Source organism: Hylaeus volcanicus, chromosome 6 (genome assembly GCF_026283585.1).
Source record: "Hylaeus volcanicus isolate JK05 chromosome 6, UHH_iyHylVolc1.0_haploid, whole genome shotgun sequence".
In the NCBI taxonomy this organism is placed as follows: domain Eukaryota; kingdom Metazoa; phylum Arthropoda; class Insecta; order Hymenoptera; family Colletidae; genus Hylaeus; species Hylaeus volcanicus.
Genome location: NC_071981.1, coordinates 7,694,595 through 7,715,164, shown reverse-complemented (window position 1 = coordinate 7,715,164; position 20,570 = coordinate 7,694,595). Strand labels below are relative to the sequence as shown.

General features: G+C 36.1%; 1 protein-coding gene across 2 annotated transcripts in view; it reads left to right on the top strand.

The window, feature by feature from the left end:
- Positions 1-14,098, top strand: part of LOC128878190 (uncharacterized) — a 428,083-nt gene extending 413,985 nt beyond the window's left edge. For both annotated transcript variants that reach the window (XM_054126195.1, XM_054126196.1), the window contains one exon: positions 10,352-14,098. In XM_054126195.1, the coding sequence (XP_053982170.1) occupies positions 10,352-10,547 (196 nt within the window). In that variant the 3' untranslated portion in view covers positions 10,548-14,098. The remainder of the gene's footprint in view (positions 1-10,351) is intronic.
- Positions 14,099-20,570: the final 6,472 nt, after the last annotated feature.

The following is a 20,570-nucleotide window of genomic DNA, read 5'->3' as shown; positions in this document are numbered from 1 at the left end:
GCAGCGAGAGGAGCTCTGAAGTTCGTTGCGTTTTTTACGTCGTAAATCTCTCGTTCTATTCGTAAATTTGAAAAAAAAAGTAATAATCGTAGACTGCCAAGATAAATCTCGTGAAAATATCTGCTAAGTTAAAATTTCGCCTTGAGATTATCGAAGATTAGATAATTTATCTGTCGTATTATTAAAATTTTATAATGTCGCAAAATTTACGAATCCTAGCCAGATTTATTTTCATTGTTTTATCCCCTATAGGATTAATTTTTTTAGTTCCTCAATTTTGTCTCGAGAATATTCAAGATTTGGTAATTTAACATCTGTCGTAATATTTAATATTTTAATGTCGAAAAATTTATGAATACTAGCCAGATTTATTTTCATTATTTTATCGCCTATAGAATTAATTTTTTTAGTTTTTTAATTTTGTCTCGAGAATATTCAAGATTAGATAATTTAACAGCTGTCGTAATATTTAATATATTACTATCGCAAAATTTACGAATACTAGTCAGATTTATTTTCATTTTTGTCTCACCTATGAAATTAATTTTTTTAGTTCCTTAATTTTGTTTCGAAAATATTCAAGATTACATAATTTAACATTTGTCGTAATATTTAATATATTAATGTCGCAAAATTTACGAAGCCTAACCTGATGTACTTTCATTATTGTCTCACCTATGGAATTAATTTTTTTAGTTCCTTAATGAAAAGTCCTGTCAATTAAATTAAAGTCATTTACAATCGATCTCTCTGTTGGAGTAAGATCTCTCTACCAAAAAATCATTTTTTGTTTTATTTCTCGTGAATCAGTGAGTTGGAATCACTCCTGTATGTTTCATCAACAAGCCTGTTTTCAACTGTATATAAATTGTAGTATTAATGACTAAATAATGGTTAAAAAATTATATGTGTGTCTAATGAGTAGGTTTGTTTGTGAGAGTTAGTTTTGGTATGCGTGGAGAGTGAGTTAAGTTGGTATGCGTGTGAGGAAAAGAGGTTAGAGTGAATCAAGTTAAAAAAGCATGTGCGTGGCATTAATGATGCCTTAATATTCTAATCAATTATTAAATATATTAATCACAAAGATTGTCCAAATTTGTTCCACCTTCCCACATTGTTGAGCAAGTTTGTCTCTTTGTTGCCTATCAGCGACATCTAGCGACTAGAGCGCCGGTCTGCTAAAGAGGCTCCGATGCTCCACCTTGCGAAGATCCAATGCAACATATAGCGACGTTAAACCTAACCTCTTTTTGTAAACTTGCTAGGACAATAAGACTCTTGACACTGATTCACCTTGTGTATGTCACCCACTGCCTAACAAGGTTTATAAACAGTAATAGATCTTATAAACATTCGTATTGAATGTAAAAATAATTTCTAAATATGGCTACATTAACCCCTTAACCTTTTTTTCATACTAAAAATAAAGATTCCTCTTTAACGAACACTTCTATATCACATTTCATATTATCTAATGCGTAAAAGTGACACAAACGCGATCGCGAAGCTGACAATACCGCTGCCCATCGATTTTGCATTACGTATCAGCGATTTCACGCAACGTCAGCTACGAACACGTAAGATTACGAGAACAGCTGCGTCTATCGTTAAGTTTGCTGCGTTAATTTCACCCGTTATAGCCTATTATCGATTCTCGTTTGCTCTAACGACGAGCTGCTGTGGAATACAACAGGAGAGCAAACTCACGTGTGATCCAACTGAAAATTGATGGCGCAGTTGAGAGCACACCTCGCGGGCGTTAGCATTCGTCATGCCTTGGATTCGCACAGAATCCTTTAAATAATCATCCACACCAAATTGAACGAATGTAATCAATAGACGTCTCTTATACTCTATTGTAAAACCGACACGAGTGCAAGTTTTATTTGTGAGGCTATTAACCGGTGGCTGCCCTCTCCCCTCAAATAATAAATATTTATATTAAAAGATAAATAGGTGAACAGGAGGATTATTAATCAGATCTACAAGAAAGATTCAGTAGGAAGAGTTTCATTTAAAGAACAAGTGTTTAGGAGCACTAGAAGTTATTTCGGAGTGTTTAGGAGAAGAACAGAAGACAAAGCAAAGACCAAAATTATTTCTAATCGTATTTCTAATCCTAATGAATTAAATAAATGTTTCCTGTATAAATAGGAGAAAAATACAAAACAGAGTAAAATTGGAATTTTTGCACCTTTACTCAATTGTTTCTAAGTCCGATATTTATCCATAGATTTTCTTCAACAAAAGCTTGGTTTCTTCGTAAAAGTGCAGTCTATACGTAAACAATAAGAAACTGGACATAACTTGACAGTGGCTATTTTTAAATGGCGATGGAAGAAATGTTTGTGTTCTATTTTAGCCGAAATATAGTAGTTTTTCGTATATATTACCCCATAACGCTTAAACTATTCAACCGATTGGAAAACAATGTGAGAATCAATTGTTGGGAATTCGATTACCTTTAATATGGCATCTTGCGTGATCCAATCGGACGTTTCTAACTCGAGATATAGCCTAAAATGTGAAAGTATTTCAGAAAGAAATCGAGAAAAAATTCAAAAATTCGTATAAAAAAAAAGCTATCCATGGAAAAATTGTGCCATTGAATTTACATTTTATTTTTTATTTCCTAAACTACTGTAATCATACAAAAAATACCCAGGAATCTAACCTAACTATTGAAGCTAAATTTTTTTTCCTCTGCGAACAGTACAATAAGAATGCATAAAACTGCGTAAAAATCTACTGATAATGGTAAAAAATAGTCCGAAGCTTCGCATGGCGATGACAGTCAGACGTAAGAAGCCCAACAAAAAGTAACATATGCGAACGCAGCAGCCATAGGGCGACATGCGATGCACGACAACCGCAACATACAGAGGACCGCGAACTTGGCACCAAAAGGAAACCGAGATTATGTACATCGATGCAGCTACATTAAAACTGTAACCGTGAGCCGACATGCTGCAGTCGCCAATTCGCAACCAGAGTTACGTGTGCTTTGGTTACCCCTGTTACTTTACCTGCAACCTGCAAATCCTGAGCACTTTCTCGCGATTTCCAGCTTGATTAATGCTTCTGGAGGTGCACTATGTGCTTCAACGTTTAACTCCGGCATTGGCGTAGTTCGGGATGTACTGGTTTTATGTGAATTATTTTACCTCGTATCGCGCAACATTTTGACACGTTTCCAACGGTATTCGTCATGGATTTTATAATTGATTTTTAGAGTCTATTTGAGGAGAAATTTAGTCCGTGTATGTATGTGTGTGTATTTTTTAATCATATGTAGGTTACGTATTATTTCTGTTCAAATCGAGGTATATAAAACCTGGATAAAATTGTTTATAACGTGGTCTTGATTACTATTTCAGGGGAGGCGTTCATAATTCAGGGCAGGACGAATGGTCTCTTGTTAACATACTGAAGACGTAGAATTGCACTAAATCATATTGTTTAACACAGTCTCTATCGATTTCATAGGCTGAAACGCTCGATATTCGCGTTTATATGAAACCAACGCCAACGGTATTCCAGCAACCTGAAATCATTGGAAAACGTTTGTTAACGTACTGAACACGTAGAATTGCACTAAATTTCCTTGTTTAACACAGTTTCAATCGATTCCATAGGCTGTCCTCAATTAGCAGGGGATCAGGGTAAGCTGTTATCGTATTCAGGATAGTTCGTATGATTTTAGTATAGGGGGAGATATATTTAGAGCGAACTCTTGATAAACTTGATTCTGACATTAAGCATGTATCTTAGACATTTCAGGATTTCTACTTGTCATCCTTGTAGTAGTCTATAATTAGAGATGAATTTTTATCATCAGTCACCATCAGTCTTAATCAACATCCAATAATCTTCATCAACCTCCATCAATTAATTTTTACCTCTATCGGTCACAGTATAATTGCCACCAATCGTTTTTGGGAAGATGGAACAAATTTGAACACTTTTTCTGATTAATATATTTAATAATTGATTTGAACATTAGGACATCTTTAATGCAACCCACATGCTTTTTTTAACTTGATAGACTCTAACCTCTTTTTCTCACACGCATACCAACTTAACTTACTCTCCACGCATACCAAAACCAACTGTCACATCATTGTCAATGCTCGCTAATCGTAATAATAATAAAAATTAAAATGTGAATGAAATACTTTCATCTATTTTTATTGATATACAGAATTGTCGGGTTTCACACGAAATAAATACACATTTGTAATTACTATTTAATGTAATAACTAGAATGTAACATATTCGAAGTGGGACACGCGATACACGGACTCGACGTGTCGGGAAATTTATGCGGAACTACGCCGCATGAGAAGAGGCAGCACATAAAACAAAAGAAAAACATTAAACGAAAAGAATATAGGTCGTGACAGCTTGCGACACCTTCTTGTAATCCTCGATCGGTCGGTAATCACGGATACTATCTATCATCTATCAAGAATTATTCACAACTCAATTTGATTACTATTTGTGCCACCACAATGTGAAATTATTTTCGATTGTGTTAAATAATCATGTTACCCAGAATATAATACATAAAATCTGATATAAAATTATTTATTCTAAAGAAATTTCCAATCCACACAACAATAACAATAAAAATTAAAATACGAATGAAATGCTTTCATCGATTTTCATCGACATCTTATTACACAGATAAAATAAGAAGTTCACTGGTAGAGATTCGCCGTGAATAATCTCGCGTCCATTCCGTCCAGCACGTAGCTGATACAAACGCGAACCTTTCGAAGTTTCTTTCACCTCGTCGGTATTCTAACCAACTTCGAGTCCCCTTTCGTATCGGTACACAGTATCCATTTAACTCGGCACTCTTCGCACTTCGCGCCTTTAAAGGCGGCGGGGTATCCGTGCATTTTCGCGCACCGGTACAACACAAAGAATCTCATTAAATTTCAGTCTCCCGTAATTTCGGAGTCCTCGGCGCCCGCCAGGCACTAAAATCTCCTTTCACCGTGCGAAAAACATCACCGTGCCTCGCGACGAATAGAGAAACTCCACGGAACTCGGTCACCATGCTCGAATTTTGAAGAAAACGTGCTGGAACGAACCGACAAGCTCGAAGTGATTCCGATAGGAAACCGAGGCGCGCTCGAAACATGTGTCGAGACTTCACGGTTCCTTTCGCAAATTGTACGACAATTGCGACGCCAGCCGAGCGGAAATTTTTGTCGAATTATTGGCAACCTATCGCGAACACAATGGATACTTTGATTTACGCGACGCGTTTTACATGGTGCAATTTAATTTATATAAAATTGTGGTTTATATTGTTTTTATGTAAATTATTGAGCCTTTCACCGTACAAATTGATTAACTCTAGTTTTTGAAAAATCTTAAATTTGAGGGTCAAAGCACTTGGTATAGTCACAACTTTTTATGTGTATAATAACTTTCCTAAATAATAAAGATTAATACGATGACGCAACAAACATTATTACATCACGTTATTATTTATTATTATTATGTTTTTCTTTTCTCGGCTCAAATGTATTAACATGTTGGTCGCCATGTCATCGAGAAAAGGGTGACAAGACTTTTCATTGAGGAACTAAAAAATGTATTTCGAAGGTGAGACAGTAACGAATATCAATCTGGATAGTTGTAAAATCAATTTTTGAGGTTAGGAACACATGGTTGGATCTCTAATCAATGAATTGTCACTCCGCATACACTTCTTATCAAACCGTATATATTTTAATTAAAGAGAAAAGAAATTACAATGTCATTAAGAAACACACAATATAATTATGAAAGAATATATTTGCAAATTAAAGAATGAAATTTTATACATATTGCACGTGGCACACGCAAGAAGAACGAAAAAGGAACAAGAACGTATTTCATATTCTTCCGGTAGGTGGCAAGCCTAGCATGCCACTAATCTGTAGTATAATGAGGCGCGTAATTTAATAGATAGGATTCGTAAATTTTAACGAGATTGCAAAAAGGAGTTTCTCCACAAATATTAAATTACGTCATTTCTAATTGTATCCAGACAAAATTTAAGCCTCGTAGGAATTTTGTCGTTGGTTACAAAAATGATATTAGGACGAGTGTTAAATTATTTAATCTTCATGAGTCTCGAGACGACATTTCAACTCAATAGAAATTCTCACAAGCATTAATTAGGCAAACTTAACGGAAATTATTTGTTGCACGTAGATAATTGACGAGGAATAACGATTGTTGGCAATTATATACTGATACTAAAAGCTACTGATTAGAAATAAGCTAAATATCTTAGATAATTAGTTGATTAATTAATTGAACCTGCCAATATAAATACGTATCTGATATTGGATGACTAATTTTACAAAACCCTGTTGGTAGCCAAGGAAAATAAAAAGTGTCCAATAAAATGAATCGAAATTGGTTCAGCATCAAGGAAAATCCAGATTGTCATTGTCAACAGATTCGCAACGGTTGCAACCCGTCGTCATTCCGTAACTGCGAATGGCCACTTTTTGCCCCCGCAGAACGCTGACGGTCGTTTTCACTGAAAAATGAGTGTTTCTTGCGCCACAGGGTCGTTCGTCGAATTACGCACCATAAATTAGAACAAGCTGCCCCCGGGATCCTCGAGGTTGGGAAAAAAAATGGATGTTTCCACGAAAATCGTAAAGGTGTTCGCGAAAGAAAACCGTTTGCCCGTGGGCAAAGGGGAAATGCATGATTACTCGAATTTTCTGCTCGACTCTTCTGCGAAAGTGTCTGCAATTTCTCGGCAGCCGCGTCGATATTTTGCGAACTCTTTTTCTTGGCGATTTGATGCCTCTCGGCACGCTCCATTGGAAACGAATTCGAAGCGTTTCGCTGGAATTGAAGCTGTCCTGATTTCTTCTTTTTTAAAGCGGAAACACGATGGAGAAGTTTAATCGAAATAATGTAGTAGGGAATAGTTGATGCTGAAATTTTTTACGATAATTTTACGTTGTCCTCTCTGTTGAAATTTTGTAGGTTTGTTTTAGTCTTTCATTCGACTTCTGATAGTTTTATTTAATTTTCTTGAGGTCCTTTTCAGAGATGCCTGTGGCGGTAAATAGTCGGAAATGGGTTATATATGTATGAATGTTAGGTGGGACTTTTTACTTGTGAGAAACTCACGGTACTTCGGTGTCCCTCTAGCGGTGAGGATAGGAGGCGCCATCACACTGCAACCTGACAGCAGTGCTGGATTATTTTGAAAAATGGTGCACAACGCACTCGTTGCAAGTTTTAAAGTGAGATGAATAAATAAAAGCACTGAATGGATCCTTGTCTGTTTATTTTGAGGTAGAACGCAATGATAAAATAAATAAATTATTCGTGCTATTGACATGTGATTTTTAGGAAAATCAGAGAAATTAGGATAATATCTGAGAATAGATAGTATCTAAAGTACTGGCCTTACCCAGCTTCTTCTAGGTAAGGCCGGATGTTTGGAGATCGGTCGGGAATGGCTTATATATGATGTTAGGTGGGACCTTTTACTTGTGAGGAACGCGCGGTACTTTGGTGTCCCTCTGGTGGCGAGAACAGGAGGTACCATCACATAAGTAAAGAGAAGTTTAACCGAAATAATGTAGTAATTGTGGACGCTGGAATTTAATACAACAATTTTATATTGTCACAATTGTACGTTGTTACTATTTTACAATTATACCTTGTATTTGTTGTATTTATACCTTGAAATGTGCTTTATATTTTCTGAGTATATCCCTCTGGTGGCGAGAACAGGAGGTGCCACCACACTAGTAATCAGTATCTAAACCCTAAAATCTAAACGGGTATCTATGTTTGTAAAAATATTGGAAATGTTGTGGAAATTTGGAAATAAACATTTAAACAAACAGCTTTAAATATTAAACCTTTACTTTCGTAAATGATACAAGCGACATAAATTTATAATATAATTACTAACAGTTCTTTCACTTAAATTCTTCAAAGCAGTGCTTGATACATTCCAGGAGAGAAACATAAACAGATTCGGAAAAGTATAAAAAAATAATTATCGCTCCATGTTTATTAAAACAAGGGTTAAATCAAATTAACCTGCTCGCTATTCATTCCCCAAAAGTAATACTACAACTCCGGCGATAATATTCTGATTACTTTTTCGGAAAAAAGTTTCGCCGAATATGGCGATCAAGCCAGCCCCCGTTCTCCAGTTGTTCACAGTTTCCCCCTCGTTCGTCGCGTTTATGTGTCTCCGGGTTCATAAACGGAGCGCCCGCGGGTGACGTTATGGCATTTCTGTCGCGCGTGCATTCTTGCCCGTTAAATACGCCAGGACGGCGCAGAATGCGGGGAAAATCGGCTGGCAGGGATAAGCTGGCTGAATTGTTCGAGGATGACAAATATGGGAGCTCGCGTGCACGTGCACGTTATCAACTTGAGAGCTGCTCCGTTCCACTTTACATTGCCTACGAACTTTTTGGGGGGAAATAGTTTGAGAACGCGTTGCTACCGAATTGGCTAGTGGGAATTGGGGATCCGCTAGAGCGCGAGCTGAAATCGAATTTCCGAAAATTTCGATCGAAAATTGTATCATTGTGTTTTTATTATTCAACTTGGCGTTGTGACTCCTTATGGCTCTGTGTAGATTACAGGAAGGAGAGAAACATTTTTTTGTTATTCTTCCTAATTAATCGGTTTATTCTTCAGTTAAAGGGGGCACTACCAGCTATTTTTTTATCAACTAAGTAAAATTTTACATCTTTCGGTACATTTTTTTTGGCTATGCCTTATCCGATCGTACCCAACCATTCTTTAGGTTCTTCTACAAAGTCTAAACTACAAAACAGCGATGAGTTTTTTTTTTCAAGAAAACATTGTCAAACAAAAACAGGGCGACTTTGAAAAAAAAAATGTTTTTTTATTTTTTATTTTTTGAACTAAATCCAATTTTGACAAACCGCCTCCGCTGTTTGGTAGATAAAGCGATTTTGCGTCAAACAAAAAAAGTCCGGACTCGATAGGTCAACTGTAGTCTGAGTAATTGGTACCGAAATATCAAAAAGTACGATTTCTTTTTAGACACCTTCAATAAAATAAATACCAATTATTTATCCGTATAATATGTACATAACCTATTTAGTACTATCAGTAATTTCAATCTAAAAATGATAAACAAAAACTGTCTAGTAAATCCTCAACCATTACCTTCCATCTATAGTATACAAGGTGATGTACTTTCGTTAATGTTGGTCCAGAGTCACAAACACGTGGGATCGATTGCTCGCGCAAAAATGAATCGGAAAATGCCGTACCACTTTGCAAACGGACGCTTTGTTACTCAGGTACAAGCAATCGAAGTTCACTCGCGTGATTTCTGGCACGTGCTATGTTCGTTCCAGTCAGTTGATTGCGCAGCTGCACGTGCGCTCACTGGCTTCCGAGAAACGCGTTGCAGTGCGCTCACGCTGGTGAAAACTTTATCCGCTTATATCTCGAGGACTAAGCCCCGGATTGAAAAATGTAAAAGGACTTTTTCATTCGAATTGCCATGAAAAATCGTTCTTGATACAAAAAAAAGAGTTGGAACTTTTATAACGTACTTCCATCCAGAATGCTTGTTCCGTCCACAGCGCGATTCTTGGACCTTGAATCTTCGAGGTTGTGAGTCCGGTTACCCTCGGTTAAGCGGCGCTATTGTTTTGGAACGTCACGTGCTTACTTAATCCTTTGACTGTGAAGGGCGTATATATACACCCTCGAGAAATGGCATCAGAGAAATGTATATATTCGTTAAATCGATTTTTAAAAAAATATTAGCTTATAGGGAATGATGAAAGGAAACTTTTTTGTATTTACAGTTTATTTATAGAACGCTTAGTTTCGAAAATAAAAATTGAAAAGTTAGAGGTTCGTTGCGAAAATTGAATTTCAGGAAAAAAGTTCTTCTAAGTTTTCAATTTATATTTTTGAAACTAAACGTCCTATAAATAAATTGTTAATATGAAAAAGTTTCGTTTAGTCATTCTCTATAGAGTGATATTGTTTTTAAATGCGATTGTTCGACCGTAATATATAAACCGTAAATATATAAGAATTTCGTCTTTCTAATCCCTATAAGCTGATATCTAAAATCGTTCCGCGGTCAAAGGGTTAATCTCGCCTGAATGATTCAAATATTAAACTGAATCAATGTCCCCAACGATGGACTGAATAATTCGATTATTACAGCACGACTTTCACAAATACTTGCGAGTATATCCCTTTTTATAATTTCTCCTTGAACACGGGGATTCCATACCCGTATCCTTTTTAACCAATTAAACCTAATTTCTCCATTTGATTCTCGGTTTATCGTCTGTTCCAGGGGAGCACCCAGCAGCGATGCAGCACGGGAACTCGAGCAACAGCGGCGCGGCAACGAGGACGCTCGCGCTGCTCCTGCTGCTCCTGCACGCGGGCTCGTTCGCAAGGTGACTGACCGATCACGAGGCCTTGCAATAAAAACGCGATCAAACGTCGTCTCCCCATCGCGTAATCGAACAAGGACAGGACGAAAGTAAGATCGGGAAGGAACCAACAGCGAGGAAGCGACGTCTCCGCCGACATCACCTCGCGTGCCCCTCATGTATCACCTTTGATCTTTCTTTTAACCGATCAACGAGGAGAATCGAGCCAGCAGGTCACCATCGGAGCTCTCGAGGCACTTCGACCCTGATGACCACCGGACCTGACTGCTCACGCTTTCCACGGACGTTCCGACGATTCCAGATAGTGAATCGCCTCTCCGAAACTCGAGAATAGCACATCCAACAGGTGATGAGTGTCCTCGGCTTCTTGTTTGTATCCGTAGGTATTCCGAGTCGATCGGAGAGCGACGCTGTGAGGAGAAACTGTTCCGAAGTAACCTTGGGCCTGGTCTCTTTGTTTGCGGCGACATCTGGCCAGGCTCGCGCGAACTCACACGAACTCGATTTTGCTTTACGTTCGAAGGAGAGTGGAGGGGATGAACGAAGACCCCGGGAGACGGGTATTCGACAACATGTAAATGGGTGTTTAGTATGAGGCAGTTGGACTCGGTGCGATCCGTGAAATGTTTAGCGTCTACGATAATCAAGGATCTGCGCGGTTCGTTCTCGTAATTAACGGGCACACCGGATGGCTGCCAATTTGGATGTGTGCCACGTTTTCAGCTAACGCTCCGGGCTATTGTTTAGGGAACGAGGAGAGGAGAGGGGAGGAGACGATCATGCGCGATTTGGACCGTCTCACCTCGCCCGAGAGATTTTCAGGCGCTTTTCGGGAACACGTCGACGGTTGATCGGACCAAGTGGAGGGGCTCTTTGCTCGAACGATGCGCGTCGCGACGAATTGATCTTTGAATTCGCGGTGTCGATCGCGTTCTCGTCAATGTTTTTTAGAGTCGAATAACTCGTTGGAGAAACGGGTGGGATGGTTGCGTTGCTTGCAGACTGTTGACCGTTCACGGTTGATCGGACCAAACGGAGGAGGCTCTTTACTTGAAATACAAATTTTTTGCTGAAGTAGACAGACGGAATGTTTGGAGGTTATTATGTTCATGACAAGGTAATGGTATTTTTGTTTTAGAGAATTAGCGAGACACTGTTGCATTGGTGAAATATGAGTATCCTATCCGGATGACATCTGGGGAATTTTTTTTTGTAATAAAATTTTTTCAAAGGTCTTGTGGATTTTAAATTGGTAAGACATGAATGAAGTGTGCAGTAATTTTTGTAACTTTATCTTTACACTTAATTGTAGCCGAGAAAAATATATTCGGAATATGCTTCATGTCTTAGATTGGAGTACTTCTACAGTGTTGGTAAATTGAAACCATTTCTATCCTTCGTAATTGATTCTATCTAAACCGTAATGGACACTCGTGCAACCGTTTAGTCATTCATGGACCTGCTTTCTAGTCCACTAGCACAAACCCTTTAATTTTGGAAAACGATGCTTCGACTTCACTCGTTTACTCCATAGAACCATAGGATTTTAGGTGGAGAACAAATTGATTCCAAGGTGGATAAATGAAATTATATATTGATCAATTCAATGTATATTTCGAAAGACTTAGGGTGGTCAGCATTTATATTACAGAATTTATTTAGGATTTTTCTTTTCTTTAAAAGAAAGGTATTGGTGCTTGAAAGTATTGTACCAAAATACTGAATATATACATTGGTATTAATTGTACAGTTTCTTTTGAAGTACTCATCCCTCGTATTGATGAAATTACAGCTTGATTAGTTCAATCTATACTATTAATAATTTAAGATGGTCAACATTTATATTATAGAATTTATTTGGAATTTTTCTTTTTTTTTTTGAAAAAAAAAATTTTCATGCTTTAATGTTTTGTACCAAAATACTTAATATTTACACTGGTACTTATTTTACAATTTCTTTTGAAATACTCATCCCTCATATTAATTAAATTATAGATCCAATGTATACTTTTACAAACTTAAGATAGTCAACATTTATATTATAGAATTTATTTAGAATTCTTCTTTTTTTTTTAAAAAAAGAGGTATTCATATTTTAAAGTCTTATAATAAATTTAAACACTCACTATTTTTACTGATACTTATTTCACAATTTCTATATAAGTACACATCCCTCAAGCCCAATTTTAAAAATAATTCCACGAAAAAGTAATAAAAAATAAAATTTCTCGAGGTGAAACACTAGGTTTACGCAATTTCTCAGTACCCTCACTTTCCTCGTTTCCTAAATTTCGCTCCCGAAGAAGGGAGCGAAATTCTTCTCATCACCTTTATATCTATTTCCGACCTAATTTGGATTAATTAGATTCATATCCTTGTTTTTTTACACCTATTTGGTTCTAAAAATTCCGAATGCGTAAAAGTGACCGCGTTCCGTTAAACCCGGTGTTAATAAAGTCGTAGCAACGCGTCTCTAAGTACCAAACGCGAGCGCAAACGCAGTTAGAACCACGCAATCATCGCAGCGGTCGGTTGTGGAAACATTTATTTCTGATCCCCCATTACCGCTTTGAAGTTTGCTCACACGTACGGCGATGGTATCGCGATAAAGGCAGTCTTTCACGAGGGGCTACCTGTTCCGTGACAATTCCACATGCAGCCGCAATAATTTCAGCCGATCAAACGACGCACAACGGCACCAGGGGTTAACAGTATCGTTTGACAGTGACAAATGGCCGAGCCAACGAAAGGACGAGAGAAATTAATAGGCGCTGGTTTAATACCGCTCCTATTCGTCGATTCCGACGACCCCCTCGTGTCGACGAAGCTAAACCGGGCTACGCTCCTCCAGCAAACAATTCCCCGGTTTAAGAAAATCCGCGATCGCGCGGCGAACGCCCACGTCGATTTTTGCTCGTTTGACGGGCAAAAATGGACTGCATTGTGGGTTGTAATCTCAGGCAGGGGTGGACGAGCCAGAAGAACTTTGGAAACTGAGAATTGATGAGCTGCTGGATTATGGTGGCTCGCGTTTTTCGCGTTTGCTTCCATTTTGTTGTGGCTGCACGCGGATTTGTACGCTTCTCCTCTGCTTATGACTGCCGGCGATTTAGCTGCGATCCTAGGAATATGTATAGTGTTTGGAAACCGGGGGAAGTTCGTACTCCGTTTTTATCTCGTGATTCGCTAGAATTCTCGGTGACGTCACTTTTTAGCGGAGATCTGAAAAAATTGGCGAAATTCGTGGGGTATTGAAGATTATTCATATTTGGTCTTTGAGAATGTTATTCTTCGATTGTGTTTATCATTGATTTAATTCTAGTGTGAACCTATTTATTTATTAAACCTTAGAAGCCTGATTTTTTGAAATTAAATTTAAAACGGAATGTATTTATTATTTGAACAATTTTGACAACTGACGTTTATTTTTTTAACTTGAGTTCAAAAGAACTTTATATACATGGTCAAATAACATAAACAAACCAATTGGAAGTGTACAATTCGATTTAAAAGTCCGGTATCAAATTTGAAACTTGGGGCATTTATGGGTTAATAACGTAGTTATGAATGCATTTATTTCATTTGAATTTATATATTATTTTTAGTATTGCACTCTAGATTGATAGATTTTACTCTTCTTGGTATGGATGACCAAATAGTTTTGTGATTGTACAATCGTTGTGTACAATTCACGTATTTATTAATAACGTGGTTCTGGATGCATTTATTTCATATGAATTTCTATATTATTTTTAATATTATACTCTAGGTTGATAGAGTACTCTTCTTGGAATGAGTGAATCCTTTTGTGATTGTACAATTGTTATACCCCTACTTATTTATTAATAACCTTGTTCTGAATGCATTTATTTTATTTGAAACTTGTTATAATTTTCAAATTTTTACTGTATAATGTTTTTTTAATATGAACACTTCCTACATGGATAGTTTCAAACAGGAATTTTTCACGAGCGCCATTGCTTCGTTTTAGGAGGCACCAGAGCGAATACCGTAGAATTTTTCTCTCCGGTAGCAACGATTTTAATTCGCAGACTGTACATTTTTAACGATACAAACCCAATTTGGTCCCGAAAAGGAACTTCAAAGATTGTTCTGCGCCTCGTCCATGGATGATCCTTTCCATCCAATTCCTGCAACATTTATTTTCTTCTCCTTCGCTTGTCTCTGATATTTATTAATAGGAAATATATTCTCTCAAAGCTTTGCTACTGAAAAGTCACCTTTAATGATACTATACCATTAAAGTTTATACGAAATTGCCATCTTCCTACTCGAAAAAGTAAATCTTAGCCAAATAAAACATTCACTGTCGGCTTCCTCTTGACGATGTATTAAACGATGCATTTCGTGTTTCAAAAATTCGACGTCCTTACATTGCAGCCATTGTTTAAATGCTCCAATTATTCTCGAATGAAAAATGTTCTGTTATTTTCTTTTTTTTAACAAAGAGTTTCAAATGGCTCAAAAAGGCGATTGTCCATTGGAAAAATGTTCAGCGAACATGCTGGCAGTGGTAAAATTTGATGGTCCGATGGAATTGGGCAAAAATGCCGCTGTTCTGTTGTGACGTATGATGCGTGCAAACGAGTGTTGCTGAACAAAGGAATAAATCTCTGTCAGAGATGGGGAAAACTTTCATCTGTATAACAAATATCGAATAAATAGTAATCAACTTTCGGTCTATTATTCGTTCAATAAAAACTCCAATATGTCAGTAATTAGATTATGCTTCACGTTCAACTACTAAAAGCCTCTCCGAGTAACTAACTAATCGAATGCTGCAATAAATTGGTTTGAGTTTTGATGAATCTTCGTTGCGGAGTTATTTTTTATGCTTACTTTCCATGCCATATAATGTTGCTGTTATTGTTTGACGCAAATTTAAATAATAGTGATGATTAGATTGAGAATTTTATTTATTCTACAATCCATAGTATAATATTGTTAATTTGGATAATAATTAAATGATAATAGTTGAATATTATTTGAATCATAATATTTGAAATTTGAATGTGCAAGAAAATGCACACAGTATGTAATAATATAAAAATATAATGAAAGTAAAGTTTATATTATAATATTTGTAAAGTAAAATGAATTCCTATTTAAATTCTGGAGATTCTTAACCTTTTTACGGGTGACTTTTATCATTTTTAGAGCTCACTGCGCAGATTAGAATAGAGAATGTAGTTCTGGAATCATTTTAGAGATGTGATAGTGAGAGTTCGAGGTTTTATGTTAATATAAATATTAATTCCACTACAGAATTTGCAAGAAACAACAAAATGCACACAGTATGCAATAATATAAAAATATAATGAAATTAAAATTTATATTATAATATTTGCAGAGTAAAATACATTTTGGTTCAATTTTTTTATATAAGTTATTTCATTTTGCATAAGTTTGCACACTTCTTGGTTACGTTTAGCACGAGTTTATATCATAAATGTATAAAATCTGCGGTCTAGTGATGAATCGTGCAACTATGTCAGTTGACCATGCTCGAGTTGGCATAGTATCCAGTCGTTCAATTTTGTCACCTTCCCCATTGTGGCCTGGTGTCGAGAAACTACTATAGTGGTAACTCCTAAGTTCGCTACAAGACCTCGAGTTGTTGTTTATAGGTCAGCTTCCACCATGGCTCCTAATTGATCTTCGTTTCAAACGGATTTGCTCTCCCCCGGGGCTCATTTTACAGATTCAGATCCCCAGAACGGAAGTTTTCGAGCCACCTCTGTGTCTCTAATAATCCTATCAGAGCCCTCCTCGAAGCCGAAATTAATGCTTCTCTGTCTCATTGAATATTTATATTAACAGTCTGTTGTGATACTGATACTCGCGTGCGTTAATGTAAATAATGTTTGCATACAAGAATTTAACACGTCGACTCGGGAGAAAAATTTGTAAAAATCAACAATCTTAAAACTTTGAGACTGTTAAGAATTAGATAATTTAACATTTGTCGTAGTATTTAATATTAGTGTGTATTAATGTATACAGGGTGTCCCACGCAACTGGAACAGGCTGTATATAAATAGTTTTGGATGGTGCATAACATGCAATAATTTTATGCACTTTTGTGCATGGGTGTATCAGAAAAATGCAATTGCACTTTTTTTACAAATGGAAACCTATAGTTTTAATGACATAGATTGATGCAGTTTCTTGTGCTCTACAAAAACGTACTGACATACTTATGCCTTAAAATTGTTTGTTAGGAAGTTATTGACAGAAATAGTGCTAGATAACTTCTACCATTAATAACTTCTTAACGAACAATTTTAAGGCATAAGTGTGTTAATACGTTTTTGTAGAGCACAAGAAACTGCATCAATCTATGTCATCAAAACTATAGGTTTCCATTTGTAAAAAAAGTGCAATTGCATTTTTCTGATGCACCGATGCATAAAACTGCATAAAATTAGTTGCATGTTATGCCCCATCCAAAACCATTTAACTTTCATTTATAACACTTTTCCCTATTCCCAACCGTTTAGAAGGTACACCCTGTTACAATTGCGTGGGACACCCTGTATAATGTTTGCATACAAGAATCTAACAAGTCGACTGCCAAAAAAAATTCATACAAATTTCAACAAAGTTAAAATTTTATCTCAAAAATTTAAAATTAAATAATTTAACATTCCTTTCAAAAATTAAATAATTTAACATTCGTCGTAGTTTTTAATTTGTAACCTCCCTAAATTCCATCGCTATTTATTTTCATTATTGTCTCAACTATCGAATTAATTTTTTTTAGCGACCAACGCGTTAATTTAAAAATTTCTTCCGTATCGCGCGCATACATCGATTCCGTAGAATAATAATAATAATATTTCTTTTAGCGATCAACGTGTTATTACAATTTGAAAGTTGTTCCCGTATCGCGCGCAGACATCGACCGTTGAAGGATCCCGATGCTTAAAGCTCGTCCCTAGTAAATTCGCGGTATCATCGCGCAACATCTCAATTATGTCGCCTTTAACCACTCCGCCGTTTTCAGCCTATCTGCCGCGATACCAGCGACAATAAACAGACTGGGAAATTCGACGAGTCGGAGGGTCGAACGCCGTTTCGCGCTGTAATACTCGCGCAAGCTCGTTTACAAGCCCCATCAGCACGGAGAGGGGGAGGTGGCAAGCATTATCCCGCTTATCCTTGGTATTCCTTTTACCAGCGATAAACAGGACTCCCGAATAACTGGAAACGCTTACGCGGAACGAAGTTGAGAACACAGCCGCGGTTTTCACGGATTCTTGGATAAGAAGCAACGTATTTTCCCTGCTTCGGGATCCACCGTGACCCGAATATTACGGCAAAACCTCGGCCCCGGAATTCCGCTCGAATGCCGGAAGCGAGCTGGTGTCTTTCTTTGCCTCGGAGTTCACGTGCACATCTGCCGGGCAAATATTTAGGGCTTCATCGAGTTTGCGGTCCGTACGAGATTTGTCGATAGACGGTGACCACGAAATTCGGGAAGCTCTTCATAATTATTTATTAATTATTATTTGCGGTGTTAACGACTATATCGATTTTAATGATTGCAAAATATTGGGTTGCCTGTAAAATTCATGTCGATTTTTGGTAGGTGGAGTAAAAGGTGGAAAGGTTACAGAACGAAGTGGTACCTACACTATACAAACTTACTCATGACATAAAAATGAAAAATCAGTTAAATATATTAAGAAATATAGAAGTTACAAAAAATGTTTCAAACTAAAGTTGTGCGTATTTTTACGTAGAATGTGATTCGGAGATAGAAAACATGGGTTTATGATAAGAAAAGACAAAATGACCTTGAAATAACCTTGAAAACGCTCACGTATTAAAAAACAAGTAGCACCATCTGACTTTCCACTCGAAACACTAAAGGACATGTGTCAGTTTGTTTTCTTTTTTGAATCACGTGTCCTCGAGATTGTCTACAATCTGAAATTAATCGGGACACCTTGTATATTGAAAAGAAGAGACTATAAAATATTACAAAATAAAAATTAATTTCCTTACGCTCCTATTTTTCGGTATATAATTATTAAGATTCTGAATTACTGCATAACCAATTAATATATTAAAGATGGGATATTAGAACGTATTATGACGTAAAAGGAAATTTATTTATACTTCTACTTGTCAATATATATAATTATTACGTGTCTGAATTGCTGCCTGATAAATAAATATATCAAAGAGGTAATATTACGACGTATTATGACGTAAAAGGAAATTTGTTTACACTTCTACTTTTCAGTATAAAATTATTACATATCTGAATTGTTGCATGACAACTTGATATATTAAAGAGGGGTGATTAGGAAGTATTACGAAGTGAAAGGAAATTTATTTCCACTCTTAAGTAGTTGTCGGTACATAATTATTGGAACTCTGATTTGCTGCACGTAAACATGCCAACGCAGGCATGAGGTTGGAACGCTATTGGCTCTACGTGCTTCGTAACTAGTGATTGGTGGAATAAGTAATTAACCACATTGATTCTACCAAATGGAAGCCATGCTTCTGTGGTAGACATCAATATGGAGCTATAGATCGAACGTAAACATGATCATTACTTTTCACATAGGGAACGCTGTTGAGTAACTGCAAATGTTTATTAACATTGAGGAGCATGCCAATGTATGTAAACAAACTATGCATATAAGCACCGAAGATATGGCAAACGTAGAACTAAGTTATATGTACAGTATACATAAACTAAGAATAGAACATGTGTGTAAATATTGTATAGTATTTTAATATATACACAATGTAATTTAAATAAGTGATTATTTGCATATATGATATGTTTATGTATACAAAACGTGCATGTAACATGATCAAAATCGTTTCTTATGTTTATTCAATAATTTTTGAAAGAATGTCTTCTCTATCATTTAAATTTTCATCGAGCAATGATTGCAAATGTTAAGGTCTCAAAAATCCTCAAGGAATTACAATATTTATAATTCTATACGTAATTTGCATAAGTTCTATTTTATTTGTATTTATTCAGGATAAATTCTCTTGCCAGGTGGTTTTAATAATTTATCTTCCGTGAATAAATTAATCTTATGTATAAAATTCTAGTAGAGAATATATTGTCTTGAAATATTTTATAATATCGTTATTGATAAGGTTTTTAAGATATCGAAACGTTGCAGTGAGTAACGTGGCCCCAAAGCCTCTTTAATGATATAATATTTATTATAATAGTGTTCTCAGTGACCGTGGCGGTAAATATTCGAATTCGTGATGTCGTGCACGTTTAATTGCTTTCAAATGTATCGTCAATTACAACGAAGTTTCCTAGCCCTTGATCACTGTGCATGCCCGAGTCATAACCAAACCACGTCCACTTTACGATCGTTTCCAAATTACGGATCTTAAACGCTTCGCTGACTCGCTTACCAAACCCTAGTCAACCATTGTAGAGAACTTCGAATGCTGATTCATCGCTCTTTGTTAGCGGTTCTCAACGTCCTCCATGTCGACGGTGCGATTTTTAGTTCAACCCTTAAATGCATTTCTATTTTTAGAATTCAGTTACAGTTCCTCTTCTGAAACTCAAAATTATTTAATTGAATTTTTACCCATTTTGCCAAATTTTACAAACTTTTATGTTGACATTTATGAATACAAAAAAAACAAGTATATATTCAAATTAATTATTCAATTATTCAAATGAATTAATTCAATCCTCCTGATTGATTTTAGTAAATCGACTTCATTTATTAAAGCATTCCTTTAATAATACTAATGTATTCAACCATTAAATATATTTCTATTTTTATTATAAATAAATTACAGTTTTTTCTGAAACTCAAAATTATTTAATTGAATTTTTACCAATTTTGACTTATTCTAAATTTTACAAAGTTTTATATTGACTTTTATGAATATATAAAAAAACAAGTATATATTCAAATTAATATTTGTGCAAGCCTCTTGATTGATTTTAGTTACTTTACTTATAACTCGTTCTATAGCCACAATCAAACATGGTTGCAGTTCCTGAGGGTTAGGCTAGATCAATACTACAATAGAGAAGATCTACAAAATCTACAAAAAAGCTAATTTAAACAATTACCAAAAATCATC